We start from the raw sequence: 19,787 nt of genomic DNA, 5'->3' as shown, positions 1-19,787 counted from the left end.
TTAAGTACTAGGAAGAAGGATCTACGGGAGACGTGAATGATGTTGTGTGAAAGAGCGCAAGAACTTGATCCAAATGTAGATGGAACCTTATGCTCTTCTATTTCCATCTCTGTTTTTAGTTTGGGAGAATTATTATTTAAAGCATTATTTTGATTCCTGAAGAAAAAATACAATGACGACAATTACATGTCATGATGATGCCTATGATAAAATCTAATGAGCAAAATACATTATGGTCAAGGTAGGTTAGCAGACAAAAACCCCCCAACAACTTATAAAAAAATGTAAATTGGGGTGGTCTAGTCATATCCATCACTTGGCAGGAAAAGAAAGACCAACTGGGTGCGTTTACTGTGAGGGGCCTACACAGAAAGAGTGAGAGAAAATGAAGTTTATTTGGCTATCTTTAGCCAAAGCTGAAGTATAAAATAAATTATTCATTGTCTTTCACTTAAGGCAGAGTCTTGAATTGGCAGTGGTCATACACAAAAAACATATAAGAGGAGACTAGGAGAATTGCCTACGTCTTTCTACTTTAATCATTGCAATTCATTGGAGAAAAAAACATTAAAAAATATGTATTAAAACGATATACTGCATGTATATAAAACTGTATAATTATAAATGTGTTTAACTATGGCTTTGATGCAATAAAATAATTTTCCATTCTCAACTGCCTTGCAAATACAGCTCATATGATAGAGATCAAAATATATCGATTATTGGAAAGCATCAATTACCATTTTTCTAACCAAATACTATTTGAAAAAGGATGTGCAACTATGCTGTTAACTGGTAAGAACAGAATCTAATCTTCACAGCATTTGTAACTTAAAATACTATTTGTGAAGTTCTGTAATGTTATGACAACTCAAAAAGGTAGAAAATGAACACAGTAGATGAGGCACTGCATTAAATTCGTGAGAAGAAAGATCACACCCTCTCTCCCAGGCACCATTATCACATTTCAGTACAGAAATTAAATAATAAATTAAAAAAAAAAAAAGATAAATTAAGAACAAATTGTAATCATAAAGCAGAGGATATCCTACTCTGCTGTGACGAGAAATCTGTTAACCAAGCAATAAAAGCAGTTTCGTGACAAATACATTTCTCTAGGCAGCAGTTTGGAACAAAAAAACCAGATACGCACTTGAGGAACAAAAACCCCAACCGTGCACTGAAAATATACGTCCCACTGGATTTCCACTTACGGGTTTGTGTTTAACATTTCAGACTGGGCAGGAACAGCAAACGCTCTGTATCTTGACACCCCCAGGCCTGGCAAATGCCTCCTATGTACCTGAGAAGCCGGCACTCACGCCCTCCATGGCCTTCTAGCTCAGAAATACAGACTTCCAAATTATAGACACCTTCCCCGGAAAAGTCAATGAAAAGCTGCCGATCAGACAAGTTGCTCAAACATTACTCAAAGCTACGATGAAGCTGCTAACAGCAAACCTGCTGGTAGAGACGAAGGAAAACCACGGCTATGGCAAGTACGTCTGTTTTCTGCCGGGGTATCTGCCCTACTGCTGGCTACCCAGTTCTGGAGAGAAGCCACCTCTGGCAACGCCTCCAAAATGGGGCGTAACAGAAAAAAGAAGGATACTCTTAAGCACGTGTTTACCCATCAAGGCGTACACGACCTACCGCGATGACAGGTTAAAAAGATTTTTCATGTGTGTGCACTCTTTTTTCCTTTTAGTATTTTGCTATTTTTATTAATAGGCCAACAGTAAAACACAGTTCAAACGTAGTTCATCCAAAGGAGCGGCATAACATAAAATGAAATCCAACGTGTATGCTTACTATTTATTTTTAACACACAACTGTAAACTCTAGCTACTCAAATTCAATGACACAAACCCCAGAGAACCTAAACTAAACTGCAACTGTGCATCTTCCTTTTTTCGCTCATTTCTGAAATATTTTAAACTGCATTTTTAGAGAGGTAACAGAAAAGTCTTTACAATCTTTGTGGCTAAAAACAAATTGTTTTTGTTTCACTGGAGAAAAGAAAACACACCCACTTACAATAGTTTCAAACTCTCGTGCCAGGCTGGTAATGGATCAGTGTGTTACAGAGCTCACAGCGATACACATCATTAACTATCAGGTACCTGCTTGCTCACAAAAAAGGAAATTTTCAATTTGTTTTATTTGCTTTGTTTAAATCAGTACCCAAAACTGACACTCCAAGGATTTAAATATTAGAAAAAGCCCCAAAGACCAAACTACAAATTTAAGAAATAGCATTACAAAGTCATCCCGACGTGGTTTTAAGGGAAGAATCAGCTGCACCACTCAAATGACACAAGACGGATGCCTACCGTACTTAAAAATACATAGGGCCTCTTAAATAATGGTGGTTGAAAAATTGCTCACTGAAGCAGAACTCTGTCACTGCACTTTGAGACACACTTAACGTTAGTCTCTCTAGTTGTAATCTAGTTTAGGATGGACCAGGTCATACCCGAACATCTTCAGATGGCCATTCTTCCCATTTGGAAATGACCTTTCCACACAAAATCTTACCGTCAAACAGATAAAAGCCAGCTACCATCAGCCTGGCCTGCAGGAACAGTCTGATAGACTGGATTTTCTAAGATGTGAGTTCGTTTCAGGCGATATTTTTTTGGAAACTCTTTACTCCTGCAACAGGGGAAAGACAAATATACAAGCTCTTTCCTCGGTGGCTAAGAAAGGCTTCCCTCGCTAGTAGAAATCACATTCAAAGTGTTAAGCAGCACATGGAGAGATTTTTAATTCAGACATGAGGCAACTATTCTATATATAGAGCTCTCATGAATATAAAATCTAATTTTGGTATTTTCAAGTGGACCTTATCTCTGTTTGTAATTTATTCATGATCCTACTTTCCATTCCACTCAGGTAAATGACCACATGGAAGAGTATCTGGTGTGAAGTCAAATCTCAAACTCATAAAATTGTTGCGAGGTTTTTGTCAAGCGCTGCCCTGATTTCTATCCCCCGTCAAACCAGTTCCTGGAGATCCAACGTGAGAGGGTCTGGAGCACATTCAACACTTCCCCTTTCTCCAGGTTACTTAGGCAATGAATTAATTGCTACTGGGAGAAAAACAAAATCTTGATGGATTCTGAGTAGGAGGAAGGAAACGTGTCTTTATTTCAATCCAGACTTGAGAAGTCTGGGAGTGGAAGAGGCGATGAGTAGCCAGACTTCAGCAGGAAAAGAAAAACCAGGCAAATATTCTCCCCCAGCTTCTGTTAAACCTGCCTCACAGAGAGGTGTAGGAATTGGGGTAGGAAAGCCCTGAATTGGGTAGCAGCTAATACAATATTTACAACTGCATTCTGGGACAAATCTATGTCCAGCAACAGACTGAACTGCCAGAATACGATTCCTGGATCCTTTCCAAAATACCATCTCCAACAAGTCAATATTCCAGATGAAGAAATGCGTGCACGCCCATTCTCATTAAAACATAGTGCTGCTAGACGCTAGACATCTTCTGCACATTTGGCCCCAATCCAAAAGACAAAATCTGAATTATTTTTTCCCTTGTATAAAACACGTATAACTTCCATAATTGTGAGTGGTAGCGCTGCATCAACAAGGTGCAGAATTCCATCTTCCCCTGGGAGGACCACGAGAGCCCTCGGAGAGCCCTCTGAACTGTCCTTCCCCAGTCTCAAAACGAAATCTCCAGGATCCAGGACGAACGTGAGCAGCCCTGTCTTTCTGACTCACGAGGAGACCAGATGCAATGAGAAGAAAATGATGCCCGGTACTGGCAGCCTGAAGATGTGAAGCGTTCTCTGAAACTGCACAAAATATGTACCGTACCTCATCAAAGCAAATGTACAAGCTACACTGCGAGTACAAGAGAAGAAGAGTCCTAAGAAGAGTCCTGGCCTTTCAAATCAGGGAGTAGCACTAAAGCATAGCAGCAGCAACCTGGAACCGACTCTGGATGTCCTTTGAGGTCTGTCTTTTATTATCATCTAGACCCATACATTGTATTTACTAGAATTTTCACAGAGGGCAGGACGGCAGTGGAAACCAGGTGGTGGACATCGCCTGAAAACAGATCCCTACGCAAACAAGCTGCCTTGGCCAGAAGCGGTGTAAGGAAAGCAGTCCTGACCACCTGCATTTCCATCAGGCCTGGAGAAGGATGACAGCCAGAAGAAAAGAAGATGCACCAATGAGTTCTGACAGCGTGGAAGCTCACCCAAAACTCCACCATGAAATGGTTTGTTATTACAGTATCCAGGCTCCAAGGCGACAATTAGGAGGCTTTTGATGAGAAACGTGCACGGGAGTTGAAAGCAAGAGGGAAATCACAAGTTTGATTCCAAGTTTCATAAAAACACGCTATTTTGAATCCTGGAAACACAAGGCATTGTACATGTCAGCTCAGTAAACAACAGTCCTTAATAATCAGAAGCTCTTAAGAGTAAAAGTAGAATGAAAAAAAGATGAAGGAGTGAGACTAAAAGCCATAAAAGCCTAAGACAAATGCCGGCTTCCAGCTCCTGCAGACGCAGGCGTCTGCCAAAAGTCCTTTTGCCAGTTGCTGAGAAAAAGGAACCATCTTTCTAACGCAGTGAGTAGAAATAGTCGGAATGCCAAAAAATACATCTATTGTTCTCTTAGAGGGTAAAATAAATGTTTTGGAAGTAAATAAATGGAAATTAGATGGGATATACATTTTTAAAAATTATGAGTTTGTGTGCTATAGTATTTTATTTATGAACTTTTTTTTTTTTTTGAAAGCAGGTTTATTTTCCTGTGTGGATTTTATCTGCGTTCCTTTTTTTCAAGTACTGCTTGACAGGTATTCCTAAGAAGATGCAATAAAATAATGGGTATTACAAAATCAGTTTGTGCTTGAGAAGAATCACTTTTTCTGCTCACTTAAAATAGAGAAATTAGAGTGGAAGATATTTATCATTCATATCTCAGCATTGTCCTACCACGAGGAGACAGGAACACATACGTACACATACGCTATTGGGATGGCAGGGTGTATCAGAGCTCTATCTTGTTTGGAGTCCTGGTTTTAAACAGTATTAAGATTTGAATAAAACGAAGACTGGTACAGCAGGCTTCAACGGCTGTCCTCAGAAAAAGAAGTGGGGGTCGAGCTATTGATTTCAAACTAAGCAAAAGGAAAGAGTCGAAGCCCGTGTATCAGTTCTGCAGCAGCAGCAGAATTGTCTGCATAAAAATACGTAGGAACAGTAACAACTTCGGATACTGTGAATAACACTTCCTTATAAACCAAACAACAGACCGAAAGCAAACTATTGTAGTCTTCATAGATATTAAAAGTACTTCTACCAAATTAAAGAATGTTAACTATATCTGTATTTTCCTAAAAAACTGCAGTTAAATACACCAATTTGAAAACGATAATAGAAATAATATTTTACAATGCATTTCTCCGTAAGAAATATATCATTATGTATTGTAATATTTCAATAGTCTCAACAGTGCATTGCTGGAATTTGTAGAATCAAAATAAGCAATAAGACAGGTGCATTCAGTACTTCTAAACAGAGCTTGTGCACAACTTGCTCATTAGGCATTAATATCTTAAACATTTTAAGAGCTGAAAACAAAGAAATGTGACACACAGCACATTCCCAATTCTTACTTTTCTGCATATTCAATAAAAATGCAGCTAACTTTATTTTATATTTTCTTTGTTGCTTTTTAGATTTAGAACATTTCAAGTTTTTGAAACCCTTGTCAAAAACTCTCATTCAGCTCCTTGGTCACGTAAAGAGCTTCTTGCCAAACCCTCCACCGCTCCCACCCTCTGCCGGCTGAAACTCGGTAGCTCTGGCAGAAGAAATCCGCAAGATTCCTTTCGGAAAGATCCAGCAAGAGTGGAGAGAGGACAGTTTCACCGCATGCCTTACCCTGAGATTACCAAGGTGTGAAAGTACAAAAGATCATTCAGGCATTTCGATTACTACTGTATCTCTGACGGTTTGTGCAACTTCTGCCGCACAGCGTCACCAATCCAAGCTCGAGGCCTCCAGAAGCCACAGCAATACTGAGGTGAAATAAGATTTAACACCAATTTAGAGATACGACCACGTAGTTTGCATCAGTGGCAATATTTTTCAATTAGCGATTTTAAGAGGGTTAACTTTCACAGAAGTATAATCCCTGACGGAAGCAATATGACCCCATATGCCTTAAAAGTTTGAGACAACACGTTCCTGCTTTAACTACATAGTCCATCACTTACCTATAAACTTAGAAGCAAGAGCTATACAGTTTTACAATTATATTCTCTGTTTTCTTTTTGGAATGGAAAACATTTAAGATATTTATCTGGTATCGCATTTAGTATAGCGCTTTCAATTCCAAAGAAACCATAACTCAGCTGTTAACCGCAAACCCCTGTCAGTCGTCCCCCTTATCGAGATCCTGCTCCCTTGAGACAACAGAGACACCACCAACAAAGGGCAAATAAATAAAGCATCCCTCTCGGCCCAGCAGGACCAGCTAAAACCGTGATCTCCCCTCACATACAATACTCTGTCCGCACAGAATGTGTTCTTCTCTGAGACAGATTTAGCTGCCTATCCATAACATCACGCTTATCACTGTAGCAGCCGAGCGTACGACTACGGCTACCAACGGCATATTGATGCAGGACCGCGTATTTTTCCAGTTGCAACACGACAGCTGTAACGCTGGCCCTGTTCTTCGTAGTGTTTTTCAAACTCCTGCTTTAACAGATTATTTTAAGGATGAGAATCCCCGAGGACTACAGCGCGCAGTCTCTGCGTCTTCTGAAAAGTGACTCCGCCAAAAATGAGTCTGACAAAATTTTGAGGAAGAGGCAGAAAACCCAACGCACTTTCTAGGACAACAGAAATCCTTAAAATTAGGCTTGTTTTTTTTTTTTAAAATACCTGACTAAACTTGCGTCTTGGCTCCTCTCCTTACTCCTGTCTCTTCCAACTTCCGCCTTTTACCATCACTGCTGTTTTTAAAATTACTTTGGGAAAAGTACTCTTCTGTGCTTAGCTTACAGAAAGCAGCAGCAGCCCTCTAGTAAAAACGCGCCAAGACCACAGCATACAAACGAAGGACCGGTCTTTCAGTATTTGGCACTTAGGCTCATCTCGTCCTGTGTCAGTCCCCCATTCACAGCTGCGGGAGGTGCACTGCAGGTGAGGTAAAACATGTATTGCTAGTTTGGGGAATTAAAAATTCAATAAAAAGCATTATCTCTTTCAGTAGTTCCCGCTCCACCCTCCAACAAGTTTTGGAGTTGCCCACTGGTTCTGCTTAAGAATATTTTCAGAAGATGTGGAGAGCTAAATACGTATGGGAAGTCTCATAGAAGTAATGCAGTTTTTCTTCACAATCATACTTTTAATAAAATAAGACTAATCTTTCTGCATTATTCAAGGCCAGGTTGGATGAGGTTTTGAGGAACCTGGTCTAGTGGGAGGTGTCCCTGCCCAGGGCAGGGGCTTGGAACTAGATAATCTTTAAGGTCCCTTCCAACCCGAACCATTCTATGATTTTATTATTATTTTTTACAAATCCTCTCACTTTTATTACTATAAATTCCTAGAAAAATGTACGGCAGTTAAAACACTAATTAGATAAGAGTTTGGTTAACTTGAAGACTATGAGTTATCAGCAAATTCAAATTATAAGCAGCAAACAACCACAAGAACAAACCCAAGCTGTGTGTCTAAGCCAGCGATGCGCTCGGTAAGCGGAGCTCAGCAGGGCTGAACTTTTAACCTTGGTATTTATCTCAGAGGTAACGCCACCGCGATTCATAAACTGGGTATGGCAGAGCCTGAAGGGCCCCAAACAGTATAGATAATGTACGCTGGCGGCATCAAGTTCAAAGACAAGGAGGAAAGATGACGAGGCAATGCTGAGGTCTACGTAGCTGCACGCCTTTCACGGAAGAGCCTCGAGCCCCAGGATGTGGGAGAAGCAGAACGGGATCCCACCATAACCCTCGACAAGCCAGCGCTCCGTTAACATTACCCTTTCTGATCTTCACTCACCCAAACCCAACCAGCATAACACGTCTGCGTAGTTATAAATAAATTATTCCTGCATTTCCTTTTTCCACTTCTACTAAAATTAGAGGCTTACTCATTTCAGCTAAACAACCGAGTTAATTAAGTAGAGATTGAGCTGATTCCCAAGTTTTTCCAATTTGCTAGCACTTGCTAACAATAAACAGTCATAAATAGAGGTAATTTGAAAAGAAAACTCTATTCCAATTCCAAATTTTTCCCCTATTGTAAACCTCCTGGTAGCAAGTATCTTTACACCGACTGTATAAAAGTCTATCACGTTAACAATTAAGTTTTATCTAATATGAATGCTGATGCCTAGGAAGTCAGTGATTCCTTTATGTTCAGAGAATGAGAGTGGGTTTGTGTGTAAATCTTCTACCAAGAGTTAACAAGAGCCAATAAATGAGAATATTCAGTTCAATAGCAGGGCAGGGAGCAGACTTGACCTACCACACGTCTCATACTTGGAAATCTTATTCTTCACGTAGAACATTTTCCCCATTCTTTGCAGTTCTCTTTCAAACAGGAAAATAATCACTTTTGTCTCCCCAAAATAATAACGAAGGAAAATGGGGTAGAACGTCGAAAAGCAGTGCCAGATTTTATATAACAGTGATTCCTTATAATCACTTCCCACCCCCCCACCAGAGAAAAGTCTCTCGGTACATTTATATAAACACCGAAACCCAAAATCAATTGGCTTCATAATTAGAAGAGTAGCTGGCTGGCATCCTGTCTAGGGGCTATTTAAGCTTAGTAAGAAACTCTTCTCAGATGTAACAAGCCCCACAAGGGATGCCAACCAGCTACTCTTCTGAATTTGAAGTCAAAAAGTTAGAAGTTAAAGAGCAAATCCCGAAGTTCGCATACTAGAATGTGCCACTTTGTACAGGTTTGATGTGACACACTCTGAAATACCCCATCTTTGATGCGTAGGAAAGACCATTTTCAGAGACGCAAGGGCATACATTATGTTGTTGACTACCACTATGTCCAATAGTACATTTAACCTTTTATTCATATAACTCTTTATCCTCACATCGTCAAAATACGGACGCGACTGCACCATCATTCCTTTCCATCTAAAGTATTTACATTCACAGCTCTCCCAGAAGGACAGGGAGAATACTTACCCCAAACTACTAAGAAAAACAGGTTCACAAATTACAATACTTTTCATCAGTGTTTTTCACCTAGATTAAGGACAAATCCTTTAGTTAGACTAAAGCAATTCACCCCTCAGGAGACACGGCTTTGTGCTACAAGCATAAAGCAAGAGGAAACGAAACATTACAAATGGCAAAGAACTGGGACCTCTTCCTCCCATGCTGCTGATAAGGGAAAAAAACCCAACAAAGGCTGGTCTGATTTGAAAACAATTTTTCTCTGAGCTGCAATATGATTATCGACAAGATAATTTCTGATTCTGCAAGACAACAATCCCTGATTGCTCCACTTTGAGTAGCTCTAGCCAACTGTCTGTCTGTCAAAAAAAAATGTCTTTCATGAGTCCTTTAGGTTATATTGGGATGAAATGTTGATACTGAGGTTGCATTATGATGGTTAACAGATGTGTAAGTATCGTGAGCAGTCCCTGTGAAGGGACACAGTTCTCTGTACCACCCACCCATCGGTACGGGAGGGCAGCTCGAGGGGAACGGAGCTGAGCAGATGCTGAGGTCAGAAGCGACCACCATCATCAGGCAGAAGGATCCTACGCACACTTGGGTTGGGAAATTTCTTTACGACTCTGTTCATACTCCGTTCAGACTCTACAGATCCTCTGCTAGAGTACTTCAATGTTTAGTATTCTCACAAAAAGAAAACCACTCTTTCTTTGAGCAACCTGGTTGGAGGTATCCCTGCCCATGGCAAGGGGGTTGGAACTGGATGATCTTTAAGGTTCCTTCCAACCTCAACCATTCTATGATCCTATGATTCCATCCTCTGGAGTCAGGTCAGGATGCCTTTTTATTTACATTGGTAACAAATGTCTACTGAGCCGCGAGAGTAAAACTATACCCAAAACATTCTATGATTCGATGATTCTTTGATGCTGAATTTACTGGCTTTCACCCACTGGAAGTTGGCACCAAATGTCTGCCAACAAGGTAAAAATAATTCAGCCCTCCACCATTTCAGATACTGCCCATGTGTAAATACCTATAGAAAGTGATGCTATTTCTTGGCTACTTCTTTGAAAGAGCAGATTTCAGGGCATTCCCAAATGCTGGAATACCTCGATCCAGCTCGACGCCCTGGCAACTGCTCTGCTGACGAGGTCCCAGTGTTGGAGGTGAGCCTGGCTTCGGGATCTCCTGGAAGACGAGAGTACAGACACTGGCTCCAGGGCTTACACCCCGAGGTCTCACCGACAACCACCCGGACCAATGTTGTGGCCCCCCTTGGAACTCTCCAGTATTTCTGTACCTTTCAGGAGGAGGGACCACTAGCCAGAACGCCACATCCCAGCTTTCCCATCCCCAGTTCCACCACGTATTCCCATTTTCACGTTTCCATGGATTCATCCTGCTTCTCTTTTTGTGGGATTTTTTGAGGTTTTTTTTTTCTAACACCACCGATCTGACATCTATTAAATCAAAGCCTCCCAAACCCCTTCTTTGAGTCACTCTTTTCCAACACAATGTTCCATTCCCAATTATATTACACTGTACTTGGCTGTATTAAAATAAGTTCTGTTTGAGTGGGATAGAAGCTCCTCACTGATTAGTATTGGGCCGGTGAGCTCCTCCCTATTTCATTATATTTTACTATTTTCTGTTCTGTAAAATTCACCAGTGAAAATTACTGTTCTGACTCTATGGAAGGGCTATAGCCTTTGTTTGCCAAATCTGCCTTTTGTTTGTCACTACTAAACACCTAGACCTAGAGTTTTTCATGTTTCTGATGTTCTGATATTTGAGTCAACTTATCATTTTTATTTCTACCGCTATGGTATTATATTAGTTCCCTTGCTTCCCGATATCAGCTGTATATAGCTTTTACTCCCAAGTATTTTTCACTTGTTTTCATCTATCCCATCGTTTATGCACGTTGCATTCTTAGCAGGATTTGCTTGTTGAACGTTCAACACTCACACACAGATTTTCTATGCTGTGAACTTCTGGACTAACGGCACATTCTAATGGCAAGAAAAAAAATAAAGGAACCAGACTTTACAATAAATTATATATCACACAGTGACGCAGTCCCGTTTTACAAAGAGAACAGGCAAATCCAAAAAGAGGCAAAACGGCTTAATGAATAAATCTTAAAGCCGCCAAATTGGCAAACTGGATTGTCCCTTCAGTTCATACGAGGAGGCTGAGGGTTTGCTTGACAAGGAATAGAGCATCAGAGGTTAACGGAAATATTAACACCACTCATTAGAAAAAAGGAGTCTAGAACCCAGTCTCCTGGCAGAAAATGGACTCTTTTCAAAGGAATAGCCCTAAAAAAGTCTATACAGACCTGCGGCTACCTCCTCCTTATTAAACAGTGTTCGCAGCCCAAATACTATAGAACCGAGAGACTGAAGTTGTTAATAAAAATTAATTGAGCATAACTGGTTTTCAAGGGCTCAAACTTGGAAAACTACAAAACAGAAATTTTTACTTTTGTATTTACTAATTTTCAATTCCATCACACTCATACTGAAAATTACCTGGAAACCAAAGATATCATCTGTGGAAGAAGAAAACAAAAGCTAGAATAATAAAACTTGGTCCACGTGGTTAAAATGTAATTAAAAGCTTAGGAAATAACCAGCTATCTAATTGTGGCGATTCTCAGTATTTTTCCTCTCAGGAACTATTTTCTGATTAGTAACTATTCTGAATGCTGGCACAGAAACAGAAAACAGATTTAGCAATTAAAATACTTAAAAACAAAGCAAAAAAAAAAAAAAAGAAAAAAGCAAAAAGCCACAAACTCAAATATGAACAGAGGAGTTTCCCGAAGACATCTTACTCAGCTGAACTGCTCCTGAAAGCAGAGTTCACACGGCGTTTTGGACACTGCTCACCAAAACTATCGACCTGCTATGCAGAATAATAATACAGAATAATTCACTATATATCTCTTATCTCTTTTTGTCTACATAACTGAACACAGACTGGTAACTAACTATTATTTTTAAAGGTTATTAGTAATGCAAAATACTCAACATCTCACACTTGTTGCACGGAAAGACTGCTCCTGTTCTCTTGCAAATACAAGAAAGTGTCCCTATCTGGATTTTCCCAGATTTTAGATTTAAATTTTAGATTTAAATCTCATGCCTGAGCCCCACGCTGCTGTGATGACGCAGGCAGGAGGCTGGATGAAGGTCTATATACTGTTTTAGGGCCTTGCCCTAAAGATAACAGAATCTGAAAGTTCATCTTAAAGAAGAAAACAGCTCTCTAGGCTGGTTAATAACATTTAATTATTTCATAAAATAATTAAATGCAGGCTGTGTGTATTTTTGCATGCATCAAAACTAAGAAAACAAACCCCTTCAGCAGTGAGGAACAGAACACATTCCAATCTTTCTAGTCTTTGCCTACACAGAACTACCATTTATCTTTTAGATAAGAAAAAAAGTGCCGCTTTAAGGCCCTATAATTATATCGCTATAATTCTATCTGTTATCTCCAGAGTATTAGAAATACCATTCTGTGGAAATTCCACAGCAGAACAGAAGTTCCCAGGCGGGTTATGCACATATTTCTGCTCCTATATTGATGAGAACTGAATTGGCTGTTTCTGGTGAGACCTTTCTTCATGGGGTTTTGACACATGCACAGATCTGTTCTGTCACATTTGTCTTCTCGGGAAGAAACTCAGCTTGCCTGAAGACATGGACCGGCGACACAAGGGAAGGCTCTGATCAGCTAACATAGGAACGAGGACAAGCCGTGCCATCCACCCGAAGGCCACCTTCTCGAGTGGTCCCAGGTGCCACCACACCAAAGCATGGCTGGGTCAAAGCGACGGAGCAGGAACAAGAAGATCCCGCATGGGGATGAACTTGGATTCTCATTCTTAAAAGTTCACTTTAATAGTCCCTAAGCAACATTTTATTGATCATTTTTATGCCACGTAAAACTGTTAATTGGTTCCAGTCTGAATTTTGTGCAGGAATCTTGGACCTTTTCAGCCCTTATCCTACACGGGGTGAATTACTGCGGCTCAGCTTCTTGATGGTAACCGCTGGCTCTTATCTCACATAACATTCAGTCTTTCTGTTCCCTGGAGGGCAAGTTAACGTAGTCAAATGCTGCCATAACTTCACAGCTTTCTTCAGCCATGTGGACAGGGATAATTCAGAAGGACCCACACATCCCACTGGTCCCCACTGAACTCAACAGAGGTGGAAACCCAAAGGGTTTCCTGCAAAAGGGATTTTGTAGTATGCTTAGTGGGACAGGGAAGCAAGCTCCTAAGGCAAAACCAGACCTTTGTTCTGTTCAGAAGAGTGCAAAGTCTCAGAAGAGAGGGACTATATCAGGAAATACTCCTCTCTGTCAGCATGACAAGGCAAAACAGCCATGCAAGGATTAATAGCTGCTTGCTTGCAACACAAACCACTAATAGAGCTAAAAAAAAAAAAAAAAAAAAGAAACTGCCATTTTTCCCCAGGAACAGAGAGAAACCCTTAAAAGTTATCAGAAACTGTGACCAGCATAATATTAGAAAATTATTTTTACATAATTCAGTTTTTATAGGATTCCATTCTGTATTTTAAAGAAGAAACAGCCCTCTTGGAGGAAGCTCAGGAACACGTATCAGGTTCGTTCTCGGGTTAACGAGAGAGACCCCTCGCACACTGACAGTCCCTTTCGCTGGACCTGATGTCGTTTAGCTGGGATTGTATCAAACACACACTTTGGAAGTTAACCAAGCCGAAAGACTGCAATATCCAATGGAAGGTTTTCTTTCTGCTTAAGAAATTAACACAGTCCCATCTTTCAAAACTGCGTACTTTGTTCAACCAGTCGTAGTTAAATGAAACACACATTTTTGAGCTGTCTCCTTTTTACCTTTAAACAGCACGGAGACAGTAACAGCAGCACACCTCTTTCCTCTCCAAGTCTTCGCTGAGGAATAAACCAGGGAATCTCTCTACACTCTTCCAACTGAACACACAGTTTATTCAACCGTTTAATTACCAGCTTAGTAAAATTATCACGATAAAGGCAAACACAGCCTTGGCACTCCCCTGTGCTGTCCCTGAAAAGGGTTAGTTTGTAAACTTTTGTACTGCTGGTATCTGCTCCAATCTCTGATAACACCAACTCTGTAATGCAAGCAGGAGAACACCTACATGGCCTGGACACGCACTGCCGGTTTAGCCACTGCATTCTAGGGTTGAAGTAGCAAAAAAAACCCCACCCCAAGTTATCTGGGCAAGTGAGAAAAGCCGAGGTCTGGGTCTGTACAAAAGTGCGTGGATTTTATTTATGTAGAGTGTGTGGAAGTTAATAAAAGCAAGAATTGTCACAGGAAGGAGGCCAAGATGACTTTGTTCAGGAAAAGGGAGATATATTTTAGTCTACCGCTGGGTTTTTTCCTCATTTGTTTTATTTTTGAATTTCTGGATATCAGCATGAAATAGGCAGACTTTTCATATTGGTATATTGGTAAACTCAAATTTCAAAGGTAGATATGTAAAAGGAACCCATTTAAAAATAGTCACCATATATTTCCAAGCAGTCAAAGATAGGGGTATCCTTTTAGAAGGCAACGTACCTGCTTCAGGACTTGTTTGATTACAGCTGCTAACAATGCTGTTTGGTACCACTGGAGTGGAGGATGCCTGGATTCTCGACTGAGGTGGGTTCGGATGTAATGAATTTCCTAAAGCCATTCCTGTCTGACTGAGCATCCCACAGTTCCCGCTAGCCTGCATCTGATTTATTAAACCTGCAAGATGGTTGGTTGTGCCCGGGCTAGTACCGTGGACAAAGTTAGTGTTTGTGTTCTGGCAGTGCACACTTTCCCCTCGCAAGGGCAAACTCTGTGCCAGCGAGTTCTGGAGACTGCCAGAGTTCATACTGGTGTCTGCAAAATGCATCTGGTTACCAGAGCAAGGTAAAGCAGTATTTGAGCTCCCACAACTGGTGGTACTATTGCTGCTCATGTGAGAGCTCTGACAACTCATGGACTGAAGCAGCTGGGACATAGAACTGATGGGAAAGGAGCTTTGACTTTGTTTTCTTATCAAATCAGATCCAGCTTTGGAAACTCCAGAACTGTCCAACTGAGACTGTCTCAGCAAACTCAACACCGTGGTGGTCGGCTGCTTTCTTTTTCTCAGAGGATCTTTTTGCTGAGACATCAATTTATCTCTGAGTGCTGCTCGGCCACTTTGCCCTTCAGTCGTCGGTAGAAGCACATTGGCAGCAGGAGGGAACATGGTATTTAAAGTGCTATGTCCTTCGTTGTTGCCACCGCTGGCAACAGGTCCAGAATTGCTACTGCTGTTATTGTTGTTACCAGCAAGTTTATTTTGATTTGCTAGCTGTGCTTTGGCTGCTGCTGAGAGTAAACTACTTGCTGGAAAAGAGGCAGCGTTGTGCTGGTTCAAGATCTGATTTAAAGGCATTCCCAGCAAACCAGGCTGACTCTTCAAGGAACCGCTTCCAGCCGATGCAGTAGAAAAAACTGCATTGTTTGGAGGATTTAATACATTACTCATTCCAGCAATTAATGGGTTAGGGATGTCCTTGTATTGATTAAGTCCATCATGCTTGGTGGAAGGGCTAGATGGCATAGATGGTCTCGGTGACCCTATTGTTGACCTTGGGGACCTGGGAGGAACTTTAATACCACTACAGGATGACTGTGGTCCTACTGGAGGCAGCAGGAAATTTCCATGATCTGATGACGTGGAAGAAGAACGTGATCTTTGGGGAGAAGCCTCGATCCTTCCAATCCCGGATCCCATCATATGAACTGGGGACGTCACTGGTGAAGGAGAGAGGGAAGTTGAAGCAGAATGCTGAACTCTTTGAACATGACTTCCATGGTTCATGTGACCAGGTTTTACAGTTGGCAAAGGAAGGTTACTTGGCAAAGGGACGACAGCAGGAGGCATGCTTACATTCATCACGGGTACCTGAGAGTGGACATTTGAATGGAAAGTAGTTGGGTTAATGATAACAGGATTCTGATTCACTGGTTTGCTAGGAATAGGGTCAAGTATGCCAAGTGGATCCTTTTCTGATGTTAATGGCTTTTTCTGAAGCGCACAAGAAGGCGGTGGAGGAGGCGGGGGTGGACCTTGGGGTGGTTTATGGTGAAACATTGCTCGTGGTATTTCCATACCAGATGAAAAGTTACACATCGGTTTTTTCATTACTGGGCTTTTTGTGGTCAAGGTTGGGGAAAGAGGTATATTAGTCCTTCCAGCCATTGCACAGGATGACTGTATGGGAGAACCATGTAGCATTACTGATGGTGGAGACAGAGGTGTCCTGTTCATGTGAATAGGACTAGAGTTGGGTGCTCCATGAAAATTGGGATTGTTCCTTGTGAAAACATCAGGGCTTCCAAGTGGGTCAGTCCTAGGAGAGATTGAGCCATCTCCGTATATCTGTGATCCTGATGAAGCTGGACTGGGCATCCCACCATGACTGCCACGATACGGAGACTTCTGTCCAAGTTCATTACTACCCAATCTCTGCCTAGGATAGACAGAATGAAGTTCTTGTTGCTGGCTTCCAGCCATTTCTTGCACGTAAAGCCTACCCATGGCATTAGATGCCCCTATCATCAACTTGAAAGGAGTCTTACATTCTGGCATCACAGAATTTGTAATTCCTTCATGCGATTTATTCCTCACTGATCTTGGAGTTGCTGCTCGAGTAGGAACTACTGGAGTTGCACCTGATATTAAAAACACAACAGTTACTGTTTTGAAATCCAATATCACACATTTCAGTGCAAATCTACTGTGTGTGAAAATACTCACAACAGCTAGAACACCTTTTGGCTAAACTTTTGTCTAAACAGAAATAATACCTACATCACCAAGTAGTTGCAGGAATGGTGCATGCTACCCTACGACATAGTGCAGTTGTATAGACCTTGACTCCAGATCCCATATAAAGACTACATAAATATTGACAAAAATTAAATCTTGTGTTTCTGAAGTTTCAAGCATACTTGCTCCCTACATGAATTTCTTTTAGCATGGTCCTTCTGAAACATCGGTTCCTGAAAGTTTTTTCTTTCCTCTCCCTTTTGTCTTTTCCCTCTAAACCATCATCTCCAGTGTCCTACTCCTGAATCTCCGGCATCACCACTTTGGCTACAGCCAGAAGGGCTGGCAGGAGGAGCAGGCGATCGCTGTGGCAGGGAAAAGGAGCCTCTGGCACCACCTATTGAGTACAGGAGGAACAAAGCCCAGCAAAGGTTTAGACTAATTTCTCCACGCCCTACAGAGAAAAGCGTCCTGCCCCAAATGCCGTCCCTGATGAGGATGAATGGAGAGCTGTGCCATGCGACTCTGGCCCAGATTTCTTTTCAGCCAAGCACTTAATCGCTGAGACCTAGGACAGCATGGCTGTGCAAGGCAGGATGCAGCTTCTCCGGCTGCTCCGCATCACTCGCTGGCACCACGGGCACCGAGTTCCAGTCCTCTGAGTTAATCAGTTCCTCGGAAGCGTCCTGTATTACTTTACTAAATTAAGGCTTCACCTGCAGCTTCTGCAACTAGCTTTGCTTGGGGTGAAGACGCTAACTTTAAGGGGCTCAACCTTGTACGTTGGTTTCAGGATAAAGGCCCTGGGGATATTTGCACACGCATACATGTGAATCCCTCTACAATGGAAAAAATTCCTGGAAATCCCAGTTTTGAGACTAGACTTTCCTACAAGCACGAGACCGTTTTCTTTTTCTGCCCACTAATGTCAGTTTTATTTAAAAAGATTTTTTTTTTCCCCCCAATGTTTTACTTTAAGAATACCATCACAAGCAGCTCCAAGTCTGGCGGAATTTCTGCCAGTTTTGCTGCTCTGGGAATTTGTAATTGAGCTTGGAGCGCCTGGCATGCAGCCTCTGGATATGCAAACTATAACTTGAGTCATGAGCTAAAGATTTCATGTTCAAGTGAATTCAGTGGTGCCTTTAAATTCCTCTACTCACAAGAACCCAATTCCCTTCTTTCCTTCAGCCCGGCCATAGGAGACAGATGGCACTGACAATCCTGCCTTCATCCTATTTGCCCAACCAGCTACAGCATGACAGAAACAAACATATTACCTCTCCCAAAATACAACCAAAGTCTCATTTAGGGGACAAATCTCAAGACTGAACTGCAAAACAAAATACGTAGGAGAACCCTCACCTTGAATGCTGGACCTAAGCAGATGGTCAAATGTAAGTGTGCATAAATGAAAAGGCATTTCCTTTACAAAGGCAATTTATTGGGAAATATTCTTTTTTGCTTAGCGCATAAAATTCTGATCAACGGAGAAGGTAAGACCACATAAATGTGACTTGTGTCTTCAATATTTAGCTGGTTTTACCTCCTTCGTTTTGCCAATTTTTTGAAAACAGAAATGTAATTTCGATTCTACTCATAAAGAATAAAAATAATTAATAAGGAAAAAGCACAGTAATTGGGAAGTTGCACTGTTTGTTCTAAAAACATAAATTACATTGCAAAAAACAATTTAAACAAAGCTTTAAAATGATACATAGCAATTTGAACATGCCAGAGCACAGCAGTCATCTTAGCGTTGTCTATCTATCGGAGATTTATTATTTATTTTTATAGCCTTAAAATTTTCCACTTTGAAGTCAGGCTGCGGAGGGATTAGCAGTTGGCCAGCTGTTATTACAGCAATACAGGGGTGCAAAAGATCCCTCAGATTATCAAGGGCCATTTCCCTGAAGCCACATGCATCACAGCACATAACCATAAACGCACTGAGCTCTGTCTTAAAAGTAATTTCACTCTCTTGTCCTCACCATTTGGATTTGTAAGACTTCAGAACCTTGTCTTGTAATCCTTAGAAAGTATTTAATTTTCTGTTCAAGTTTCTGTGCAACTCTGTTTTTGTAGCTGTTTCTTTCAGTGCTAACCCTGTCCTTTAGCTTAAGTAGCTTGGTTTTCTGGTGCCGATTCTCTTTTATTTACGCTGTCTCTATCGGCAGCAATCGTACCTTGTTTCAGCCACCATTTTGCCAGGTAGCTAAACACTTTTAGATGACTTTTATAAGAAGTGTTTTGCAGTTCACAATGAGAAAAGCTTCTGCTCTGTTTCAGCGCGAGTGCCGGCAGTGAAAGAGCGGCGCAGGACGGCAGTCGGCGTGCGATGGCATTTGTGCGTCTCCCAGAGTCACACTGATCCGCACCATACTGCCATCTGGTACTGCTCACGGGCATCTTTGATCAGCTACTCTCTCTAGGTCTTCTTTCTCAATAATTTACAGCTCATAGCTTTTTTTCACTAGTCCCCAGGTGAACAACCTTGCAATTAACAGGATTTGTTGCTATACCTTTTCTTTCACTCCAGGTCACAACGATCCCCCCAGTTTTTCAACATGTTTTGATCTTCTCTTGTTTGGATAGTACCTGCCAGCTTCATCCATCAACAAATCACCTCAGTTTTTGTTGATTTGGATAATTAAAATGCTAATCCAGGTTGGTCCCCAAAAATAATCCTTGAGAAATTACAGTGGAGATCTTCTCTGGCTCTATATTCTGCCTCGCAATACAATTTCCCATTTAGC

General features: G+C 41.3%; 1 protein-coding gene across 11 annotated transcripts in view; it reads right to left on the bottom strand.

Moving 5' to 3' along the window:
* MBD5 (methyl-CpG binding domain protein 5) overlaps positions 1-19,787 on the bottom strand; it is a 148,361-nt gene that overhangs the window by 21,856 nt on the left and 106,718 nt on the right. For all 11 annotated transcript variants that reach the window (XM_074594178.1, XM_074594180.1, XM_074594183.1 and 8 more), the window contains one exon: positions 14,796-16,934. In XM_074594178.1, coding sequence (XP_074450279.1) covers positions 14,796-16,934 — 2,139 coding nt within the window. The remainder of the gene's footprint in view (positions 1-14,795; positions 16,935-19,787) is intronic.

This window comes from Larus michahellis, chromosome 7, assembly GCF_964199755.1.
Source record: "Larus michahellis chromosome 7, bLarMic1.1, whole genome shotgun sequence".
Classification (NCBI taxonomy): domain Eukaryota; kingdom Metazoa; phylum Chordata; class Aves; order Charadriiformes; family Laridae; genus Larus; species Larus michahellis.
Note: the sequence above shows the minus strand (reverse complement) of the source record. Positions and strands in the feature narration are given on the sequence as shown.